At 37.4% G+C, this 20,297-nt stretch overlaps 1 protein-coding gene across 1 annotated transcript in view; it reads right to left on the bottom strand.

Annotated features, from left to right (window-relative positions):
• Positions 1-20,297, bottom strand: part of LOC112115985 (neuronal growth regulator 1) — a 616,138-nt gene that overhangs the window by 189,680 nt on the left and 406,161 nt on the right. Inside the window, exon 4 of the mRNA XM_026656049.1 lies at positions 2,861-2,992. Within this exon, the coding sequence (XP_026511834.1) occupies positions 2,861-2,992 (132 nt within the window). The remainder of the gene's footprint in view (positions 1-2,860; positions 2,993-20,297) is intronic.

Here is a 20,297-nt window from a genome sequence, read left to right as displayed (position 1 = left end):
CTCTAGCAAAAAAAGGTTCATGCAGAAATAAAAATTGCCAGCATTTAATCCTAGACACAATTAGTTTGTAGCCATAAATAAAAATTACATTTATATTTTTATATATTTATATTTAAAAGTAGCTAAAGTGTAAAGTAATATTTGTATAATTCATTATTAAGGAAGTGTATATGTGACTAAGAATTAGACTGGAGAAGCTATTAGGGCTCTCAGTATAAGGAATGATGTACTTGATAAGGCTATAACCCCCATCAAGTTGCAAAGTCAAACTGGAGGAATTTGTGTCACTGAGCTCCATGACAAAATAACAGTTTACAGGGATTAAAGTATTTATTACTGAGCACCTCGCTAAAACAACTCTTTCGGCCTCACCAGTTCCCTCTTCTGTACCTCAGCTCCCTCCTTCCCTCTAGGTGCAAAATTCTGCCTTTACCTGAGCAGCTCTTGAAGAGGAGGTGGAAGAAAGAGGAGAGCTGTGAGGAATCAAAGTTTATTTGCCAAAAATGCCACCCTGCAGCTGCTGGCGAGGATGGCTGAGAGGGCACCGCTACAATGCTGCCAGGTACTATTAACAAGGAGAAAGTGTGAATGTGACTAACAGTGACTGCTGCACAGGTACAAGGGGTCTTGGGGCTGGAGATGCCTCTTAACCAGCAGAAAATGTCCCCTTGGGTACATGGGATGTAGGGCAGTGCACCTGCTGAGTATAACATTCTGGGACACAGGTTGCAAGAAAGTCACTCCACAAAATAAGGGCCCCACTCTACAAACCTTTATTGATGTGAAGCTAATTAGACTACTGTAATGATAAAGGACCAATATTGTAAGGATTTGCAGTTGTACTGTAATACACTACATTACAACAAAACGTTGAAGAATAACAATGCTGTACACTTACATGTATAAAACTATTATAGATATCCATAAAACTAACACTAATTTTAGATTTTTAAAACAATTATTTTTACTTTCCAAAATTTGGGGTGCATTCAGCAAAATGTTCATGGAAACAAGGGACACAGGAAACTCAAAGTACAGACTCATCCGAAGAAGTGGGTGGTAGCCCACGAAAGCTTATGCTCTAATAAATTTGTTAGTCTCTAAGGTGCCACAAGTACTCCTGTTCTTTTTGCGGATACAGACTAACACGGCTGCTACTCTGAATACAGACTCAGTGTTAGCTTCCTGAAGCAGTTCTGCTCATATTATAGTTTTACCAATGTAAACCTGATCTGCAACGTTTCTATGTATTTCAACCCTGGACCTCTCTGAGGCCTAGAGATTGCCAATTATGGTCAATTGCGCCAAACCCTCTGGTGATTTAGGGACATGTAAAAAACCTACTAAGGTGCTGATTCTGCTTCCCTTACTCGCTGAGATCATTGTAAGTACTAATCCATGTGATTAAGTGAGGCAGAATCTTGACTGTAATGATAAGAATAAAGCAATCAACTAAGCCTCTACGGGTAAAAGGCAACTGCATTGATCTACTACATCCCAGCACATAATGGCCTACAGCCATACCATTTCATAAAATAAACAAGGTCAGGCCTGGTCAGTGTTCTGATAGGATATCTCCAAGGAAAACCCAAGTAATGCATTTAGTAGTGTAAGCAATTCTGCCAGCCATACTCCTCTCTCTGAATCATTACAGAACTAATTTCATAGCATGGTGCTAAAAGCACTGCGCTGTTAGAGACACTAACGTTTGAAGGAGACACAAACCAAAGTCCTTGCAACTTGTAATTATTTAAGATCCCAAGGCAATTTTCAAGAGAAGAGACGTGTTAATCCTGGTGATCTGGCCAAATTACAATCTGAGTAATTGCATTTAGCCTACCTAAAATTTCCCTTGTAGTTTCACCTGAAGAATTTATTCTCATTTCCTCCCCTTAAAGTTACATAGTTTTACTAGCATATAATTAGTGTAATATTTAAAATCAAAAGAGTAGTGTAACTGCTCTAAACTAACAGGAGAGAGCTCTCCTGTTGGCTTAATTACTCCAGCCCCCACAAGTAGTAGTAGATATTTTGGCAGGAAAAGCTCTCCCTCTGACATAGCGCTGTCCACACTGGCATTTAAATCAGCATAAGGTATGTTGCTCAAGGGGGTGGCTAATTCACATCCTTGAGTGACATAACTTATGTTGACTTAAACTGTAAAGTAGCAAAGCATTGACAAAAAAGCCCATGTAAGGACCAACTTGATAGACTATAAAGTAATCTAACAGCCAGTCTTATGCACTTCCACTGATATCAGACATCTCCACTAAGATGTTAATGAAATAATTGCATTCTAGCAGAGCTTCTCATGTACTGTATTTGTACTGGGGTTATATCATAATAAGACCTGCTATTTAATAGACTTCCACTGAGATAGACCAGTTTAAATGATCTCTTCTTCCTACATTACTGTACAACTGCACAAAATTAAACCACAGAACACTGTGGCAAAAGAACTCTGAGAAAAGAATATAGCCTTCAATGTACAAATACAGGGATTCCAGTCCCATTAGTAATAATGAGAATTACACAGTTCAATCTCCAGTTTGAAAAAATATCACCACCCAAGAGTCTGACTTATGTCCACAAAAGCAAGAAATGTGAAATGTCAACCATTCCCATCCTCCATTATGCAGAAGGGTTGGAGGACACATAGAACATTTCAACCTTTATTCCACAATGTCTCCCTTTTGTGGGACTAACTCATACCGTGAGTGTCCAGCAGGTTTCGCTACTTTAATAGTAAAGGGCTACTATTTCAGCAGCTTGTTGCCACTATACTACACTAGGCTGTTTTCTTCTCGGCTGTTTTTTTCCTCTCCACTGGATTTAGTGATTAAAAAGTAATAGGACTTACAGTTTACTGTGACTTTTACTTTTTTCACGTCTGGGACTGAGGCATCATTTTCTGCACTGCATTCATATTCCCCAGCCTGGTCTCTTGTAATTCCATAGATGTCCAGATATTGTCCATTTTCAAATGGTTTTGCTGAAATGAAAAGAGAGCGAGAGAGAATAACTTAGAGAAAGTTTAAATGGAGGTGCATGAAGCATCATTCAGGTATAACAACAAACTCATGATTTTCTTCTGGATATTGCTGACAAAATTATTCCAAATAAAACTGGGCAATTATTATAGCCGTTGTTCTCCTACGTACAGAAAACAATTCTAAGGAAAGAGAAAGTTTAACAAGTGATACTTTAACAACTACTTCCCAGGAAGGGGTATACACATGTTCTTTATAATTGATTAGAGTTCCCTAATCTCAACATACATCAGATAAACTCAATTGCAAAATGAGCATAGATCTAACAATCTTCTAGCACTGTAGATGAAATTCACCAATATGGTTCCGTATATATTGACTTTTATAAAATATAACATGCTGCTTTGACTGGGAAACTGACACATTTTATATATTTTTAATGGGAAAAAATCATTTTGACTAAAGCTTCTGAATCAAAATATTTTATTAACGTAGACATCCAGTATATTCTAGCTCATCCAGAAATCTGTATACACTATCGTAGATGCCTGCTTTCAAAAATCAAGAACTAGAACAAATAAAAAGATAACTGAGCAATGGAATAGCCAATATCTCTCTACTGAGGAGTGTTTATATTGTGCTAAATTCTTTATTCAATCTTCCTTCAGGCAAAATCCCTTTGATCCCTGTGAAAAACGGATTTAGTAAGAGCTAAGTCAAAACTGAGCAAAGACATCTGGGTCGGCCCATTACATAGTAAGCAAAAATGGTATCATAATTAACAGTAATGGCCACATATTTATTTGATACAAAATAAGTTCAGAAAACAACTCAGATATGCGTATACATCACTTGTTGTGGAAGCAGTTATGAATGAGTTATTTATTCTGAAGAAGGACAGTTTATGGCTCAAAGGACGAACTGGCTGTCAGGAAGCATGGGTCAGCTGACAGTACTGCTGCAGACCTAAGTTGTGACCTTGAGCAAGTTGCCACAACTCTCTGAACCTCAATTTCCCCAACACTGCACAGAAGTGTTTCCAGGTTTATTGTAAGCACTTTGAGATCCTTAGAAGGAAAGTTCATTTTTCTGTCCTTTGAGCAGTTCTCAATAGACTAAAGAACAAATAAAATACCTTTAAATTCTGCACAAAGTTATAAACATTCACAACAGAACATAAAATAAATTGAAAAACATTAATGAAACCTTACTAAAATGCACAACAGTGGTTATAATAAATCACACCTTGGAATATACATGCTTAAAAAGGGGGAGGAATTGCTGGAAGTTGCTATCCACACTGTGACAACACAGATAAGATTTGGTCAACTGTTAAGAACCTTGCAAACAATGTACAGAGCAATGGTAAAATCTTCAAATAGTTAGTTGTGTTAGAAATTCACTCCATGTAGAGGATGAGTACAAGGCCTGTTCATTGCTTAAGTTCCACTTAACCCTTATTTTGAGGATGTAATTGGTATATAGGCCTCATGCAGGTTCTCTACACAGGAGTTTCTATACTTATCAAGCTATTACTCACTAACAGGTCCCAGATACTCCAACTCTTTCACAGGAGAAAAAAACACGGAAAACACCAGTTCCAAAAAGTAGGAATGATAAAACTGCAATGGAAAAAATATGAATTGAACTGAACAGTAATAAAATCTAGTGAAATAATTTATAGGATACAGTAAATTGCAACAGGATGGTTTTTCCCCATGTTGTTCATAAGAGATAAATTATGAAAAGTAATCTTCCACAAAAGAACCAGCTGTTACTCGTCATATGGTTTGCTGCTGTTATGTGCCACTGTTGCCAGGTTGAATCAATTTATTGGAAAATTTTATTTAATATCACTATGAACAGAAACATATGTTGTTGTTCTATACTGCATAAAACATATATTTGCTTGTATGTACTATCACCTACTTGAATGTGCTGTACGGTGTATGCTGTTGAGGCACTGTATGAGAATACTGTATCACAGACACTAATTTTGGCTTAAGAAAACTATTTCAGTGAATAAACCAAGGAACACTTTGCAGATTAATCTTTCAAAGTGCATACATTTGGCATATAAGGTTGCATTTCGGAAATTGTAAAATCTCATTGTGGCTTGTGGTGGAGTACGAAATCCACAGGTGACAGGGCTGCATCACAGACTCTCTATGGATTCTATTCCAGTTTAGTGGCTGGAGGAGCAGCCAAGCTCCTTTATGCCCTCTCTGTGGGCTCTGGGGTAATTGGATCTAGATAGTTAAGCATATATTAGCTTCTCTTCCCACAAGGGATAGACTGGCTCTCTGTAAAAGGGGTGATGCGAGTGCTTTATGCAGGTTCTCTGTGTTTAGAAGAATTTTACCCTATATTAGAGAAGTGAAAGTAGAAGACATGTCATATGGGACAACCTCATCCAACCCAAACAATCAACAATCCACATAGACACAGCAGGATATCAATAACCAACACCATACAGTGAACAGACACCCCCGTCAGCGCCTCCAAACCCAGGCTGATAACCACTCCTGGTAATCATACATCACACAGAGTTCACTGGAGTAACATATAAAAATATGTTTACGATTGTTTCTTCCTTTATTTCCAGTGCAACAGCAGCTAGATGGAGGCCCACCTCTGCTCCCTGGTCAGCCTTTTATACAGCTTGTTTTTTAACCTGGGTTCTCCAGTTGGTGAGCTAATTACCTCCTTAGCTCATCAGGCTAAGTGATGTAAGTGATTCATTCTACCCTTCCCAACTCAATCAAGCTACTTAACTCCTTCCTATTCTAACTGCACTCGGTGTCCTGGGTGATCTAAGGGTACGTCTACACAGCGTTAAAAGGCCTGAGGCGCAGCCGCAGTTAGCCTGGGTCAGCTGACTCAGGCATACAGGGGTTGAGCTGAGGGGCTAAAAATTGTCATGTAGACATTCAGGCTCAGGCTGGATCCCAAGCTTTCAGACCCTCTACCCTTGCAGGATAGCCACGTTCAGCAATTCCTCTCCACTTTTAAGCAATTTTTCAGCCCCAGAGCTTGAGTCAGCTGACCTGGGCCAAAAACAAGTTTGTAATCCCTGTGTAGACATATCCTAAGTGACCAGGGTGCTGGCCTGCAAAGAGCTCTATTTGTAACTGCTTACAGCACTCTGTCACCCTCACAAAAAGAGAAGGATACACAATCCACCCTCACTCCTCTTTGCGGGAAGTTACATCATAAAAGATTTAAAATGTGATAATGTATCTCCTACAGAGGACTGTTCACAATCCTAATCCTTAGCTCTAGGAGCACTTAAAGCAAGAACTGAGTGACAGGGATGAAAAAAGTTTCAATGGGATCAGAGGTGTACGTTACAAAATATTATGGGAAGCACTGGGTACAAAGTCCAAAAAGGGTTCAGTGAAAGGCTTCCAGTTCTCCAGGAACTTATGGAATTTATTCAGTTACACAGAGAAGACCCTATCAAATTTCACATCTCAGAGGGCAATGCTCCAGTGAATCATATATGGAATGTTAGTATTTTTCTATTCATCCAAAAGGATCTACTCCAGTTTGTGAAAGACTCTTTATTTTCCCAAGTTTGTATGATAATCCTGCATCTAAAAGCACATTGTATAGGGGCCACTCGCTTTTTGTTTAAAGATCATGTTGCAACATGAAGGAAATCAACTGACAAAAGCTGGGTGAGTATTATTCCAATTTTACAAAGGAAACTGAGATACAGAGAGGTGAAGTGACTTGCTCACAGTTACAAAGCAAGTAAGTGGTGGATATGGGAACAGAAATCAAAGCTGAAATCCTTGTCTCACTGACATTAGTGGAGTTTTTCTAATGATGTCAGTGGGATCAGGATTTCAACCCAAGTGTCTTGATCATCTACTCTAACCACTAGACCACACTGCTTCCCTGGAAATAACTTTCCATACACTCTACCCGTGCATACTAAAAATAATCACACTACTCAGTTTAGGTAAGTCATCCCACCTTGTAATTATCTACACAAAAGTAGGCTAAGTCTGTGATAGCTAAATTTATGAGATAACAATTACATGGGAAGCTGTCAATAGGAAAGCACACAATCTGTTTATAACACTGAGAAAACAATGCATAAAACACTACAAAAGTATACAATACTGTATGTCAAAAATCCTTTTAAAATTATGAGATTAAAAACTCTCCAACCTAAATTTCTCTGGGGATTGGATCAATCATGAAATTTGGAGACAGGTTTTGTCTAATCTTGGGGGTAATTAATGCCTTTTTCAATTCTGATTACCAACATCAATTTGGAAAGAAGACAATAAGTGAAGTGTAGTGTCTTGCAAATCCATAAAATAGATATTCAGGATTAGACTCACTGGCCACTAACTAGCACTCCTCACTAGAAACCCAAGGTTGTTTCTTTAAATGCATAAACATAAGGAAATTCCCCAACTTCCTCTCTCCTATCTCTAGCCTTCTTAACCATTCCTTGATTGTAACTGCGCTTGTGGCATTTACTTTGCAATCTGAATGTGATAATACTCAGCCTCAGCAGAGGTCAATATCACTGCCACTCCATATTGACAGAAGTGACAGGTTTATGTATTCGGCACAACTCTGCTACCACACAAACAACATTAGTTCCCAGATCTGGTAAGCAGTCATCAGTCCAGTTGAAAATTATCAACAGAAACAATATCTGCAGGGAAAGTGAATGTGTAAATAAGTATTGACAAAAGACTGCTTCTTGGTACTGTTAGGGAGAAAGGGTGCTGAATAACAAATTGCTACTGCTCTAACTCATCACAACTACTATGTAGAAAACTTGGGTTAGGGTTGCATGGTACCCATGTGGAAGATGGCTGCCTAGTCCCAGACCGCCTCACTCCCGCCTATTAATTAATCTCTAATAATTACTTTCCTAACAAACTGGCAATAAGTTTCTGACATAAAAGTTTAAATTAAACCCCTGGATAAACTTCAAACTGTTGAATATGAATTCCAATAAAAAATGAGAGGCAACAAAAGACCTAAGTTTGAATCACCTAAGCAGCTTAAGGGAGAGTTTGCAAAGCTACAGCAGAACCTAGCCCAGATATTACAACACTGAAAAATTCCTCACAGGCTGACTAGATTCAACCTCAAAAGATATTCATGGACTCTCTAAACATGTAAAATCCTGAATGTCTCACTTGGAAAATAAGCTAAAAAAACCTGCCATTGAAACTGCCTCCTTCAAGATTAGATTAGACAAACGGGAAGAAAAACAAGATGACTTAGAAAACAGATCTCGAAGAAAGAACCTTCATCTCTGGGGCATTGCTGAGGGTCTAGAGGAGAAGGATATTATCAGCTTTCTTCAGAAGCTGATCCCTGACATACTTAAATTGGACCCCCCAAATTCCCCCATTAGACATTGAAAGAGCTCATTGAATACCTGGTAATAGAAGGCAGGAGTCTAAGCCCAGACCCATCATCTTCAAACTGCTGAAGTTCAACGTTAAAGTAATGTTAATGAATGTTGTCAGAAAAACTGAAACCACAAAATTTCTCCTTTTCCTCACTTCTCAGCTGAACTTAACAAAAAGAGGGCTGCATTCAATGGCATAATGCATATTCTGAGGGGGACCAATGTCAGACATAGCATCAAGTACCCATCCACCTTCACTATGGATTTAGAAGACTCCAGAGGGCATTTGGCAAAACCTCCTCTGAAGCTTTCCAGATACTTCAGAGACTCAGACTGAGGCCAGGTTTGGCCATCATAAAAGCATACCTCAACAAGTTTAAAAATCAGTTTGTTTTCCTACGATTCTATGTAGATATGGTAATATTCACTTACATAATCTTCCCACTCCTAGAAGATAACCAGCTAGGTTGAACTTTTCTTTGATCTCCTTTGGGACTGAACAATAACAACAACTGAATAGCACTGCAATGCATAAAGCAACAGTTTAACACTAAGCTGGGATTTACAGCACCATCTACTGACTGAAGGATTATCTGCACTTAGCTTCACAATTTATACTGCTAACTAGACAGAATCTCTTGAAGAGCTCTGCCTCTGATGGGTCATGTTATGGTAAGCACACACCCCTTGGAACAGTAAATATTCCTGACATGTAAAGTAGAGTATAACCTAAACCTTAAATAGTATTAGTTATTCAATTTGTGCATACTATGGGCATTTGACATACTATGAACATGAATTTTTTATATTGTTGTATTTTTCATATTTAGATTTGGTACTAGTTTATATTTGATTTACCAAATCAACTATAAATTTACAAGTGATGAGCCTGTGTATATCTATATATGTTTATGTATGTATACATAAAAACTTCTGTAGGTAGAAATATATTATACATGTTTTTGAATACCCAATGGTATTTACGGGGTAATATTTGACTTCAAATATATTTGCATGTAGAAATGTTTAAACTATTAGTAGATAATACAGGGAGGGGAAGATGGAACTGAAGCCATCAGGATCTGAACATGCCCACACTGGCTTGTCTGTTAATTTTTTGTGTTCTGTTACAAATATACTTTGGAAGACACATGATATTATTTAACTATAGATCTTTTTGTATACCCGACTCCCTTAGAGGCTCAACTGAAGGCATAAATTCATTCAAAACTAATCAGTATCTAATATGTATAATACAGACCATATCCTAGAGATTTTACAATATTAATGGGGAAATATGTATCTTTAGAATAAGGTTATATGTCTTAATATACAATTTAAAACTTTGCATTAATTTTCTTGGAGTATGTTCCTGGAATATGAGGGGACTTAATCAACCTTCCAAAAGAACTAAAATCCTGAAACACCTCAGATCAAAAAAGTTCCAAGTAGCTTTATTGCAGGAAACTCATCTAGCATAAATAGATGTCAAAGGAATCAAGATGATGTAGATAGATGTTGAGTTTCATCCATCATTAAATTCTAAGAGCAGAGGCACATACATCTTATTTCATAAAAGAATAACTTCTCAATATATACAGTCTTGGTCTGATCCTGAGAGAAGATACATTCTTTCTGAAGGCTGTTTCAACTTAAACAAGTTAATTCTAGGAAGCATTTACAAACCAAGTGGAGGTAATTCTGAATTTTTCAAAGACATTGCAGACATTCTTTCTAATAAAAAAAAAAGACATTCCTGCATTACTGAGAGGCGATTGGAATACTATAGTAGACAGATATCTGGACAAATCCAATTACTTGAGACCAATCTCTCAAAGCACAATAGGCCAACCCTCATTACAGTAGAACCTCCGAGTTACGAATGCCTTGGGAATGGAGGTTGTTCGTAACTCTGAAATGTTCATAACTCTGAACAAAATGTTTTGGTTATTCTTTCAAAAGTTTACAACTGAACATTGACTCAACAGCTTCAAAACTTTACTATGCAGAAGAAAATGCTGCTTTTAACCATCTTAATTTAAATGAAACAATCACAGAAACAGTTTCCTTACCTTGTCAATATTTTTTTTAAACTTTCCCTTTTTTTTTTTTTTAGTAGTTTACATTTAACACAGTACTGTACTGTATTTGTTTCCCCTCCCCTCCCCTCCCCACCCCCCGGCTGCTGCCTGATTGTGTACTTCCAGTTCTAAATGAGGTGTGTGGTTGACTGGTCAGTTCATAACTCTGAGGTTCTACTATATTAATGAATGAATTTGATTTAAAATATATATGAAGACTGAAACACCGCAAGAAGCATGACTATACATATTTCTCTACAGTACATTTATCTTACTCCAGAACTGACTTTTTTCTTGTGTCTTCAGAACTAATTCCAGCATGCCTAGAAGCAGCTACTGATAATTATCAGTATTATAATATATCAATTTCAGATCATGCTCCCATTATATTTACCTTAGAAACTGGTTACACGTCATTGAAATCTTCAAGGTGGAAGCTGAACACATTGTTATTAAAAGATACAAAGTTCTGTCCCATAGTCAATTCAGTCATCTCTAACTCCACACACACACACAAAAAGCACTCAATTACCTCAGATATCATCTTCTGGGAAGCTCTGAGAGCTACCGTAAGGGTGAATGCAAAAAGCATGCCTCCCAAAAGAAGAATGAAAGACTCAATACTAGACTCTCTGGACAAGGAAATAGATGAGTTGCAGAGAATGCACATAACTGACCAAAATAATGAAAACATCCTATGTTCTCTATTCAATGACAAATATAAATATAATGAATGCTTATCCAGCCAAGTTGAATTGGCACTCAACAGGATCTAAGAAAGATATTATGAATGGGGAGATAAAGCAGGTAAACTTCTTGCCCAGAGACTTAAGATGGAACAGGCCCATGACAGCATTTCTTCCTTATTACAAGAAGATGGGGATGGGGGGAGCCATCCTTAAACCAGTAGATATAAATAATCAATTTAAACAGTTCAATAAAGATTGATATAAATCAGACAACCAATTTGACTCTAATAAATTTGACCCTTTCATTGAAGGCCTGCCTTTTAATACCCTATCTTCAGAACAAGTGTTGTTCATGGACAAAGCGATCACAACACAAGAGATCAAACAGACTATACAAATATGAATTCTGGCAAGGTCCCTAGGATGGATGGCTTTCCAGCAAATTTCTACAGAACATTTTATAATCAGCTATCTAATATTCTTTCAAAGGTCTTCACTGAAACATTCCAAAAAGGAACCATGTCTCATCACATGAGAACTGATTTAATTATTTTAATATTAAAGAAGAATAAAGAGTGTTGCAACTGTGGCAACTTTCACCCAGTGTCAATATTGAACACAGATTGCAAAATAATTGCAAAAATTTTAGTGACATGACTGAACACCATTATCCCATCAATTATACACACAGATCAGGTTGGTTTCATTAAAGGAACATCGGGTTCTGAAAATCACTCACTTGATCCAGCAAGCTCAGATGTCAGATGTTCCCTCCATAGCTTCATCTCTAGATGCAGAGAAAGCCTTTGATAGGGTTGAAAGGCCTTATCTAATGGCTGTCCTAACAAATGGATTTGGACCAATATTCCTGAATGGGGTCAATGTATTATACAACTCTCACATTGTTTATTATCAGCTAAAACAATTATTTCTCCATTTCAGCTAGATACAACAAAGAGGGATACAACGGGGCTTTCCCCTCTTGCCCCTCCTTTTTAATGTTTCTCTTGAACCACTGGCAATGTACATTCATCAGCACTAGCCACTGAAGGTTTGACTTTAAACAGGAAAGAATACAAAATCAGTTTACATGCTGATGACATTTTTATACTATTGAAGAACCCATCCTCATGAATCACATCATTATTGAATGTAGTTGATATTTTTGGAAAGATCTTGGATTTTCACTTTAAGTGGAATAAGTCACAAGCATTGGATATATCCAAAAGACCAGATCCTTCTCAGGTTCAGCATTTTCCACTTCAAATATGCAAGGAAATAACTTATTTAGGAAATTTGTCCTAATATTCCCAATATTGTTTCTATAAATATGGGTTCTATATTAAAAGAAATTTCCAAGGATGTATATAGATGGCATCTCCTCCCTCTATCCATACTGGGGAGAATAGAAATAGCCAAAACGAATATCTGCCCTAGATTAATTTATATCATTAACCTATTACCTTTCCAGGTCTCTTTCTTGTTTTTTGCTTGAATAAATAGGCTTATCATGCAATTCATGTGGCATAAAGAATAGTCTTGCTTGTCACACAAGATCCTTAAAAAATCTAGAGCAACTAGAGGAGAGGTCAGCAACGTATGGCACGCGGCTCGCCAGGGTAAGCACCCTGGCGGGCCGGGCTAGTTTATCTACCTGCTGACGTGGCAGGTTCGGCCGATCGCGGCCCCCACTGGCCGCGGTTCGCCGTCCTGGGCCAATGGGGGCGGCGGGAAGCCGCGACCAGCACATCCCTCGCCCGCACCACTTCCTGCTGCCCCCATTGGCCCGGGATGGCGATCCGCGGCCAGTGGGGGCCGCAATCGGCCGAACCTGCCACGTCAGCAGGTAAATAAACTGGCCCGGCCCGCCAGGGTGCTTACCCTGGCGAGCCGCGTGCCAAACGTTGCCGACCCCTGAACTAGAGGTTACATGGGGTTGCCAGATTTGCATTTATATTAATCTAGCATCCCTTCAGTAGCTCTGTGTACACACCAGCCTGGTTTGATATTGAAAATAGCTTAGCTATGCCATATATAAAAGAATAAAGGGAATCAAGTAACTTAAAAGGCTTCCCCTACCCTTACGGGAAAATTCAATATTCGCATCTACATGGGCCATCTTGTAAAATGTTAAGATGATTACAGCATCTGATCTTACTAATTCTCTTCTTGTATGACTCTGGGATAACCTGTGCCTCACAATCAAGGCCAACTCCACACTTAAGACAATTTGGATAGAAAAAGGATTATATTACAAGATGATAGACTGGCCTTCTTTGATTACATGTTGAACAAATATCAGCTACCACTGTCTCACAGTTCCTTCTTTCAGCAGCTATGCTCAAGGATTCATCTAAGAATAGGAGACAACTGCTTTGTTTCAGTGTTCTCACCTCTAGGGGAACATGTTAAGAAATATGGAAACAAAAGTCTCTTTGTATGAATTACTTATCAGTGGCTTTATGCTTTCTATTGCCCCCTAAATCTCAGTCTCAACAAAAAAACAAAAAACAAAAAAGGGAAAAATTACTTAGCCTAATTATCACAACAGAAAGCTGGGAGGATATCTGGCTTAATGTGAAAGATACTTCAAGTTCCTTATCCTTGTGATTCTTCCAGAACAAGATACTAAACAGGTACTACTGTACTCCGGAACATTTGTTTAAGGCTAGATTGGTAACTCACATGGAGATGCAAACAGCCACGTGACAACCTTTCACACATCCTCTATACCTGTCAAAAATGCGTGTATTTTGGAACGCCATATTCAGTGCCCTCTCAAAAACTTTAAGTGTTGCTTTCTTTCCTTCTCCAAGCTTGTGTATTTTAGGGGTGCTGAACGAGTTGGTATTACCAGTTAGCACTCAGAAATGGATTGCATTAAGTATGTTAGTGGCCAAAAAGAGTTATTTTGAGAAAATGGAAATCTGCAATTTCTCCCTCATACATAGATTAGTTTAGGGAGCTCTCTGCTACTGCATTGATAGAAAAATTACACCGTGTAATAGAAATGCTTGGAAAAAATATGAGGGGCCTGGTCACACATTAAACTATTACATACTTTTGCAAGTTAGTATATATTAGTCCCTGATACTCAAAGGTTATATTCTCACTTATTTATCTATGTAGTCACTTTAATAATTGATGCCCTGCATGACGCCTACAGGTTTAGGGGTGGTTTTTTGTTTGTTTGTTTGTTTTGCATCTTTTATAAATGATGAATGATGAATGTCGAATTTTGTTATTTATATGATATTTCCATCTTGCACATGCATTTTTATGCTTTGTTTTGTTATGTGTTTATATTTTACATAAAAACAAAAAAAGTTCTTTTTTAAAAGAAAACTTGGGCATGCTTATTTGATTCTTATTAGAGGGGTGTACCAGTAGTGCAATTGTTAAGTGTCTGTCAGCACTTCCTTTGTAAATCCATTCTGTACATGTGGGGATGCTATACTGACCTATTAAAATTCCCTGGTACAACTATCTTTTCAGAACATTAGCAATCATGTAACAGCAGATTTTTGTAACTGAAAATAACTGGAGAAAAAGTTCAGAGCTACACAGGCTATACCACTAATCCTTAAAAAATAGATTACAGGTCCTAAATCATAGATTCTTAGTATCTTTTATACAGTATAAAGGAGTTGTCCTAATGAGGATTCACTGAAAGGTACTGTCTGCTTTATGTGGACACACAGTAAAAGGTAGGCTGGTTCAGTGGCTAAAGCAGAGGATTAGGGATCAGGAAATCTGGGCTTTATGTGGACACACAGTAAAAGGTAGGCTGGTTCAGTGGCTAAAGCAGAGGATTAGGGATGAGGAAATCTGGGCTGTATTCCTGGTTTGGCCACAATCTTCCTGTGTGACAGACTAAATCACTTAATCCTAAATTTTAAAAAGTCATCTCTAATTTCATGTGCTCAATTTTGCACACTTATTGCTTTATTTTCAAATGTGATGGATGTCTAGTGTTTGCCAATCAAAGTTAGAGAGCACTTTTGAAAATATGCCTCTTAGCCTCTCTGTGCCTCAGTTTAATCACCTGTATAATGGAAATGTAATCTGAGGAGTTGCAAGTTATAATTAACGTATGCAAAGTCCTCTGAACTCCTTGGATGGAAGGTGCTATAGAAGTACAAAATATTATCACACATAATTGCAGAAAATATTAGAGGAATTACATATGCTTCATCAAGAGTAAAAGGACTACTTTAAGTCCTAACTTCATTATGTCCCATCATTTTCTTCCAAGAATGCAATAGTCAGCAGGCAAACTGCGATGTGCTTTCGCTTCACTGTGTCTCAGAGAAAGGCACTGGGATATGATTCAAGGCCACTGAAGAGGAAACTTGCAGCATACTCAAAATTCCCACTGTTAAATTTTCATTATTTAAATGAATCAGAACACAGATATTGGCAAAATGGTCAGATTCAAAACCATTATGTATGCTCTTTGGAGTTGCAGGTGCTTGACATCTTTGAAAATAAAGCCTACATTTGAGGCACCCTTACTGAGCGAACACTTTTGAAAATAAGTTCCTAAGTGAGTTGATTAATGAATCAACAATGTGCCCTTGTAGCCAAGAAGGCTAATGGCATATTGGGCTGCATTGGTAAGAGCATTGCCAGCAGATCGAGGGAAATTATTATTCGGCACTGATGAGACCTCATCTGGAATACTGTGTCCAGTTTTGGCCCTCCCACTACAGAAAGGATGTGGACAAATTGGAGAGAGAACAGCGGAGGCAATAAAATTATTAGGGGGCTGGGGTACATGACTTATGAGGAGAGGCTGAGGGAACTGGGCTTGTTTAGTCTGCAGAAGAGAAGAGTGAGGGGGGATTTGATAGCAGCCTTCAAGTACCTGAAGGGGGGTTCCAAAGAGGATGGAGCTTTGCTGTTCTCAGTGGTGGCAGATGACAGAACAAGGAGCAATGGTCTCAAGTCACAGTGCGGGAGGTCTAGGTTGGATATTAGGAAAAACTATTTCACTATGAGCGTGGTGAAGCCCTGGAATGGGTTACCTAGGGAGGTGGTGGAATCTCCTTCCTTTGAGGTTTTAAAGGCCAGGCTTGAGAAAGCCCTGGCTGGTATGATTTAGTTGATGTTGGTCCTGCTTTGAGCAAGGGGTTGAACTAGATGACCTCCTGAGGTCTCTTCCAACCCTAATATTCTATGATTCTATGTCACATATGAAGTTTGAGGTAATATATGTCATTATCACATATAAAGTTTGTGGTAATATATTCACAGTACATCATTATAACTCATTTGCTTATACATTTTGAAAATAGGAAAATGAATTTCATAATTCTTTGAAAAGCCAGACATATATGCATGTATATACAACATTTTCTCATGAATCCAGGAATTTGTATTAATTTTGTCACTAATGTCTATTACATTTTACCTTCAATATCAAAAACATCTTGTTTTGCATCTGGAGAATTCCAACAACCATCCAATAGAAGAAAAGATTTTATATATATACGCACATCTACCCGTGAGCAAAGACAATGAGTTAAGACATATTGTGATTACTGTATACCCAGTTAAATAAAGGCATAGCCATAGGAAAGAGAGAAGAAATTGAATTACTAGTCTCTGAAAAAGGGTTTCAGAAGACAATTTAATTTTCTCATTATTAGGCTCTGTAGTATCTCATAGATGAACTAGAGAGAGAAAGTGGGAATTAGAGTTCTGAGATGAAATCCTGGCCCTACTAAGTCAATGGCGAAACTCTGACTGACTTCAAATAGGCCCAGAATTTCACTTCTAGACTCTTACAATGAACTATGTATATATTTTTCAATTAGTTCATGAACAGAACAATCAAGATAGGTCTTTACCAATGTAATGACTGTTTTCGTTCGACAAAAAATCAAGGAAGATCGTAGACATTATATAGGCTAGCAGTGGCTTTTAGTGTTTATTACTTTCTCTCAGAAATATTCCTTTTTAGCTATGTTTTTACACAGTTCTTGGGATAAAACATGCAGAGCACATCTGAGTGTTCATATTAAGGGTTTGTGTTTCAGAGCAGCCTTATAACATATAATAGCAATACATCATTACACAAATGCATCATTAGAGCGACAAATCTTTTGAAGATATTAAATTGCTGTATTACTGTCAATCATCAAAGCAATGTAGCTGTGATGACGTGAGAGCACTAAGTAACGTTAATGCCAGCATAAACCTGTCAGTTACCGTACAGCATTTTTAGACTAAACAACATTGCAGTGTTCCTTTAACATGAATATGTAATCCTCAAACATCACCTTATTGGGAAGAAAATCTTTTTTTTTTCTTTGATGCTGTGTTCAATAGAGAGAGAGAGAGAGAGAAAATTACTCTTAGGAATCATTTATATTTTTCTACCTGCACAACCTTCCCATTTGCTGCAGCTTATTAATGGTTAGTTTTGACTCACCAGAGTACAGATTGGTTTTAAAAGTGAAGAGGTCAAGTTTAATTCCCTATCCTCCGCCACTTTCCGAAGTTACACTTCCTTTTAATCAATGAGCAGAACTACCTGTCATGCTAATCTATATATCTGAGCCCCATAAAGTTACCATTTTTGGAAGTAAGTTTGAATTTCCCCTTAACACTCATTGCAACAAAGAACACATGACTGTCTCATATGCTAAAATGCATTAGAGTATTGATTTTGCTGCCTTAGAGGTAGAATCTTGATATAAGTACAACTATCTACATTTTAATACTTACAGTGAAGATGCTATGGATCAGTTGCTACCTTTTGGAAGGAAAAAAAAGCATTTAAACCAAAAGATTTGATGGTTATCTGTGGGCAGCATGTCTACCAGATTACTCCCTTTGACTTTTGGGGATCTGTTTCTGGAAATCTTTGTACTGAATGGAAGAGATTGGTGTATTGGCAGCACAGACACAAATACCAGTGTTCAATCGACAGATAGATTATCTGGGAGAGAATTAGATGTTTTTTTCTTCATTCAGGGTTCTTGATTCAGAATATGTTCTCACAGATTTAGTCAAAGCACTAGCCTTTAACAGGGAGAAATTCTTGTTACATTATGAAATTCAGAATTCTGTTTGGAAGAGCTGAAATATATGAAACATTTCATTGTAGAAGAAGATTTTCTATCTCTAGTCTTCAAGGCCAAATAGTCAAATATGAAAATGTATACTTCTCAGTTTGGAGAAGAAAAGAATTTATAAAACAACAACAACAACATAATTAGGGCTAACTTCAACATAGTTCAGAGCCCTTATGTGAGGATTTATGGACTTTTAGCAGGGTGCTAATTATCCGTGACTGATGCTAATACAATTTCTTCATTTCAATGATTAACCCTTTGTTAACGTGTGCATTTGTATCTCATTTTAAGTCTGTATAGTTTTATTTTTTTGCATTCCTTTGTGTTTGAACATTTAAATCCCGCAGTTCTGATTCTGGCTACATCTGGTAACTTTTCCTTCATTTGGGTAGCTTTTGGTATACAAAAGTGATATCCTTCTCCATCCTGCCATTCATGGCTATTGTTTTACTTTATCCACAATAAAAATATTGGACTTCAATAAACACACTGATTCCTCCAGTTTTCTCTCCCAAGATTTTTGTATGTAGCCTATTAAGGCAAGGCTATTACTGCATTCTAAAGTTGAGGATATGTTACCAACAGAGAGTACTCAAACACTTAACCACAATCTCATTAACCGTTTTACGCACAAAACTCACCTCATCCATTTTATGAGAAGTAAAGTCCCCCCTCAGTGTACTCATTTACTCTCCTTTTCTATACTGATATCCAGCACTCAAAATGAAAGGGGAAGAAGTTAATAGATGGCTACACTATACTCTCCAGTTCTTACTACTAGGGGGGAAAAGGTAAAATAATTTAAGCAAAGAAAAAGTTGCAGCATCACATTATATTTTGGAGATCATCCACCACTTCACCCCTACCCTCCAATTCAGGCACTGCTCTCCAGAAGATCACATTGCTCAGAACTAGACAGGGTCAAGAACTTACACAAATTAATGCAAAACTATTTGTAGTTTGTACTTGCTTTGTGTTTGGTTATGAACTAGAAATTTCAATGAAAAATCCACCGTATTTTACAAAACTTTGACTAAAATACACACTACTTCTCAGGTGATAATCAGTCCATCTCTGAGGAGACAAAACCTAATCTGAATGAATGATGGTTTTAAAATTCTAATTTTCATGTGATTTTTATGCAAAGATAATCATTTTGCCCATTTCTGCTGAAAAGGGGACACAAAATCACCTGAAACAAAAAATTAAATATTCTTATACATCTTTTTCTAAAAAAAGATCACCAGTTTTGTATAGCTTTCCTCAGAATATGCATATTTTACTAAGACTATCACCGTGTCCTCACTACATAGCAGACCAAAGTATTTGAATATCTTAGTCTGAATCTCCCTCACTACTCATAACAACTCCACATTAACAGGCAGAATTTTTCATTGGGTTTCAAAATTTACAGGTGACGTGAACATTTCCTGAATTACTGTTAATTGTTCCTAAAGGGATACAAAACCATTTGAACAGTTCTCATAATGATGACATTTTTATGAGACCATTTAATTGGCAGCCCATTAATCACAGAGTTTAATATCAGTGACTCCATATGTAAAGGACTGTTTGATACTGAAAGTGATTTTCAGTCCTGAATCCTCAGATTTAATCTATTCTACAGTGGATTTCATCCATTGCAGCGTAAAGTCCATTGAAAAACATTTTTTTAAACTGAAATCAAAAGACATTTCCTTTCTGAAGGATAGATGAATTTTTGAGGATTCAGTACTATACATTTTCTTTCCTTAAATCCAAAAATAAAGGGAAGGTTGAAAGACAGCAACCACTGGAAGCTATTAATTGCACTGCTGCCTTTAAATTGATAAAGAAAACTATGTATAGGTGGAAGTCTATTTCCTTTACTAGGTTCATATCTCCTTTTTCCTCTTGAGTTGGTGGGAAACTGCTACAGATGTGTTTCATATTAAAGAGCATTGATTTAGTGACATCTGCTGACTTTACAGATTGCTAAACTTGACTCCAGAATAGTAATTTTACAATAAGATGGACTAGAGCATGAAACCGTTGGCACTTAGGAAACTCCAATTAGTAAAGTTGCT

This window comes from Terrapene carolina, unplaced genomic scaffold (genome assembly GCF_002925995.2).
Source record: "Terrapene carolina triunguis isolate 2854851 unplaced genomic scaffold, T_m_triunguis-2.0 Scaffold211, whole genome shotgun sequence".
NCBI classification, from domain to species: Eukaryota; Metazoa; Chordata; order Testudines; family Emydidae; genus Terrapene; species Terrapene triunguis.
The sequence above is the reverse complement of the archived record's forward strand: the minus strand, read 5'-3'. Positions and strand labels throughout refer to the sequence as shown.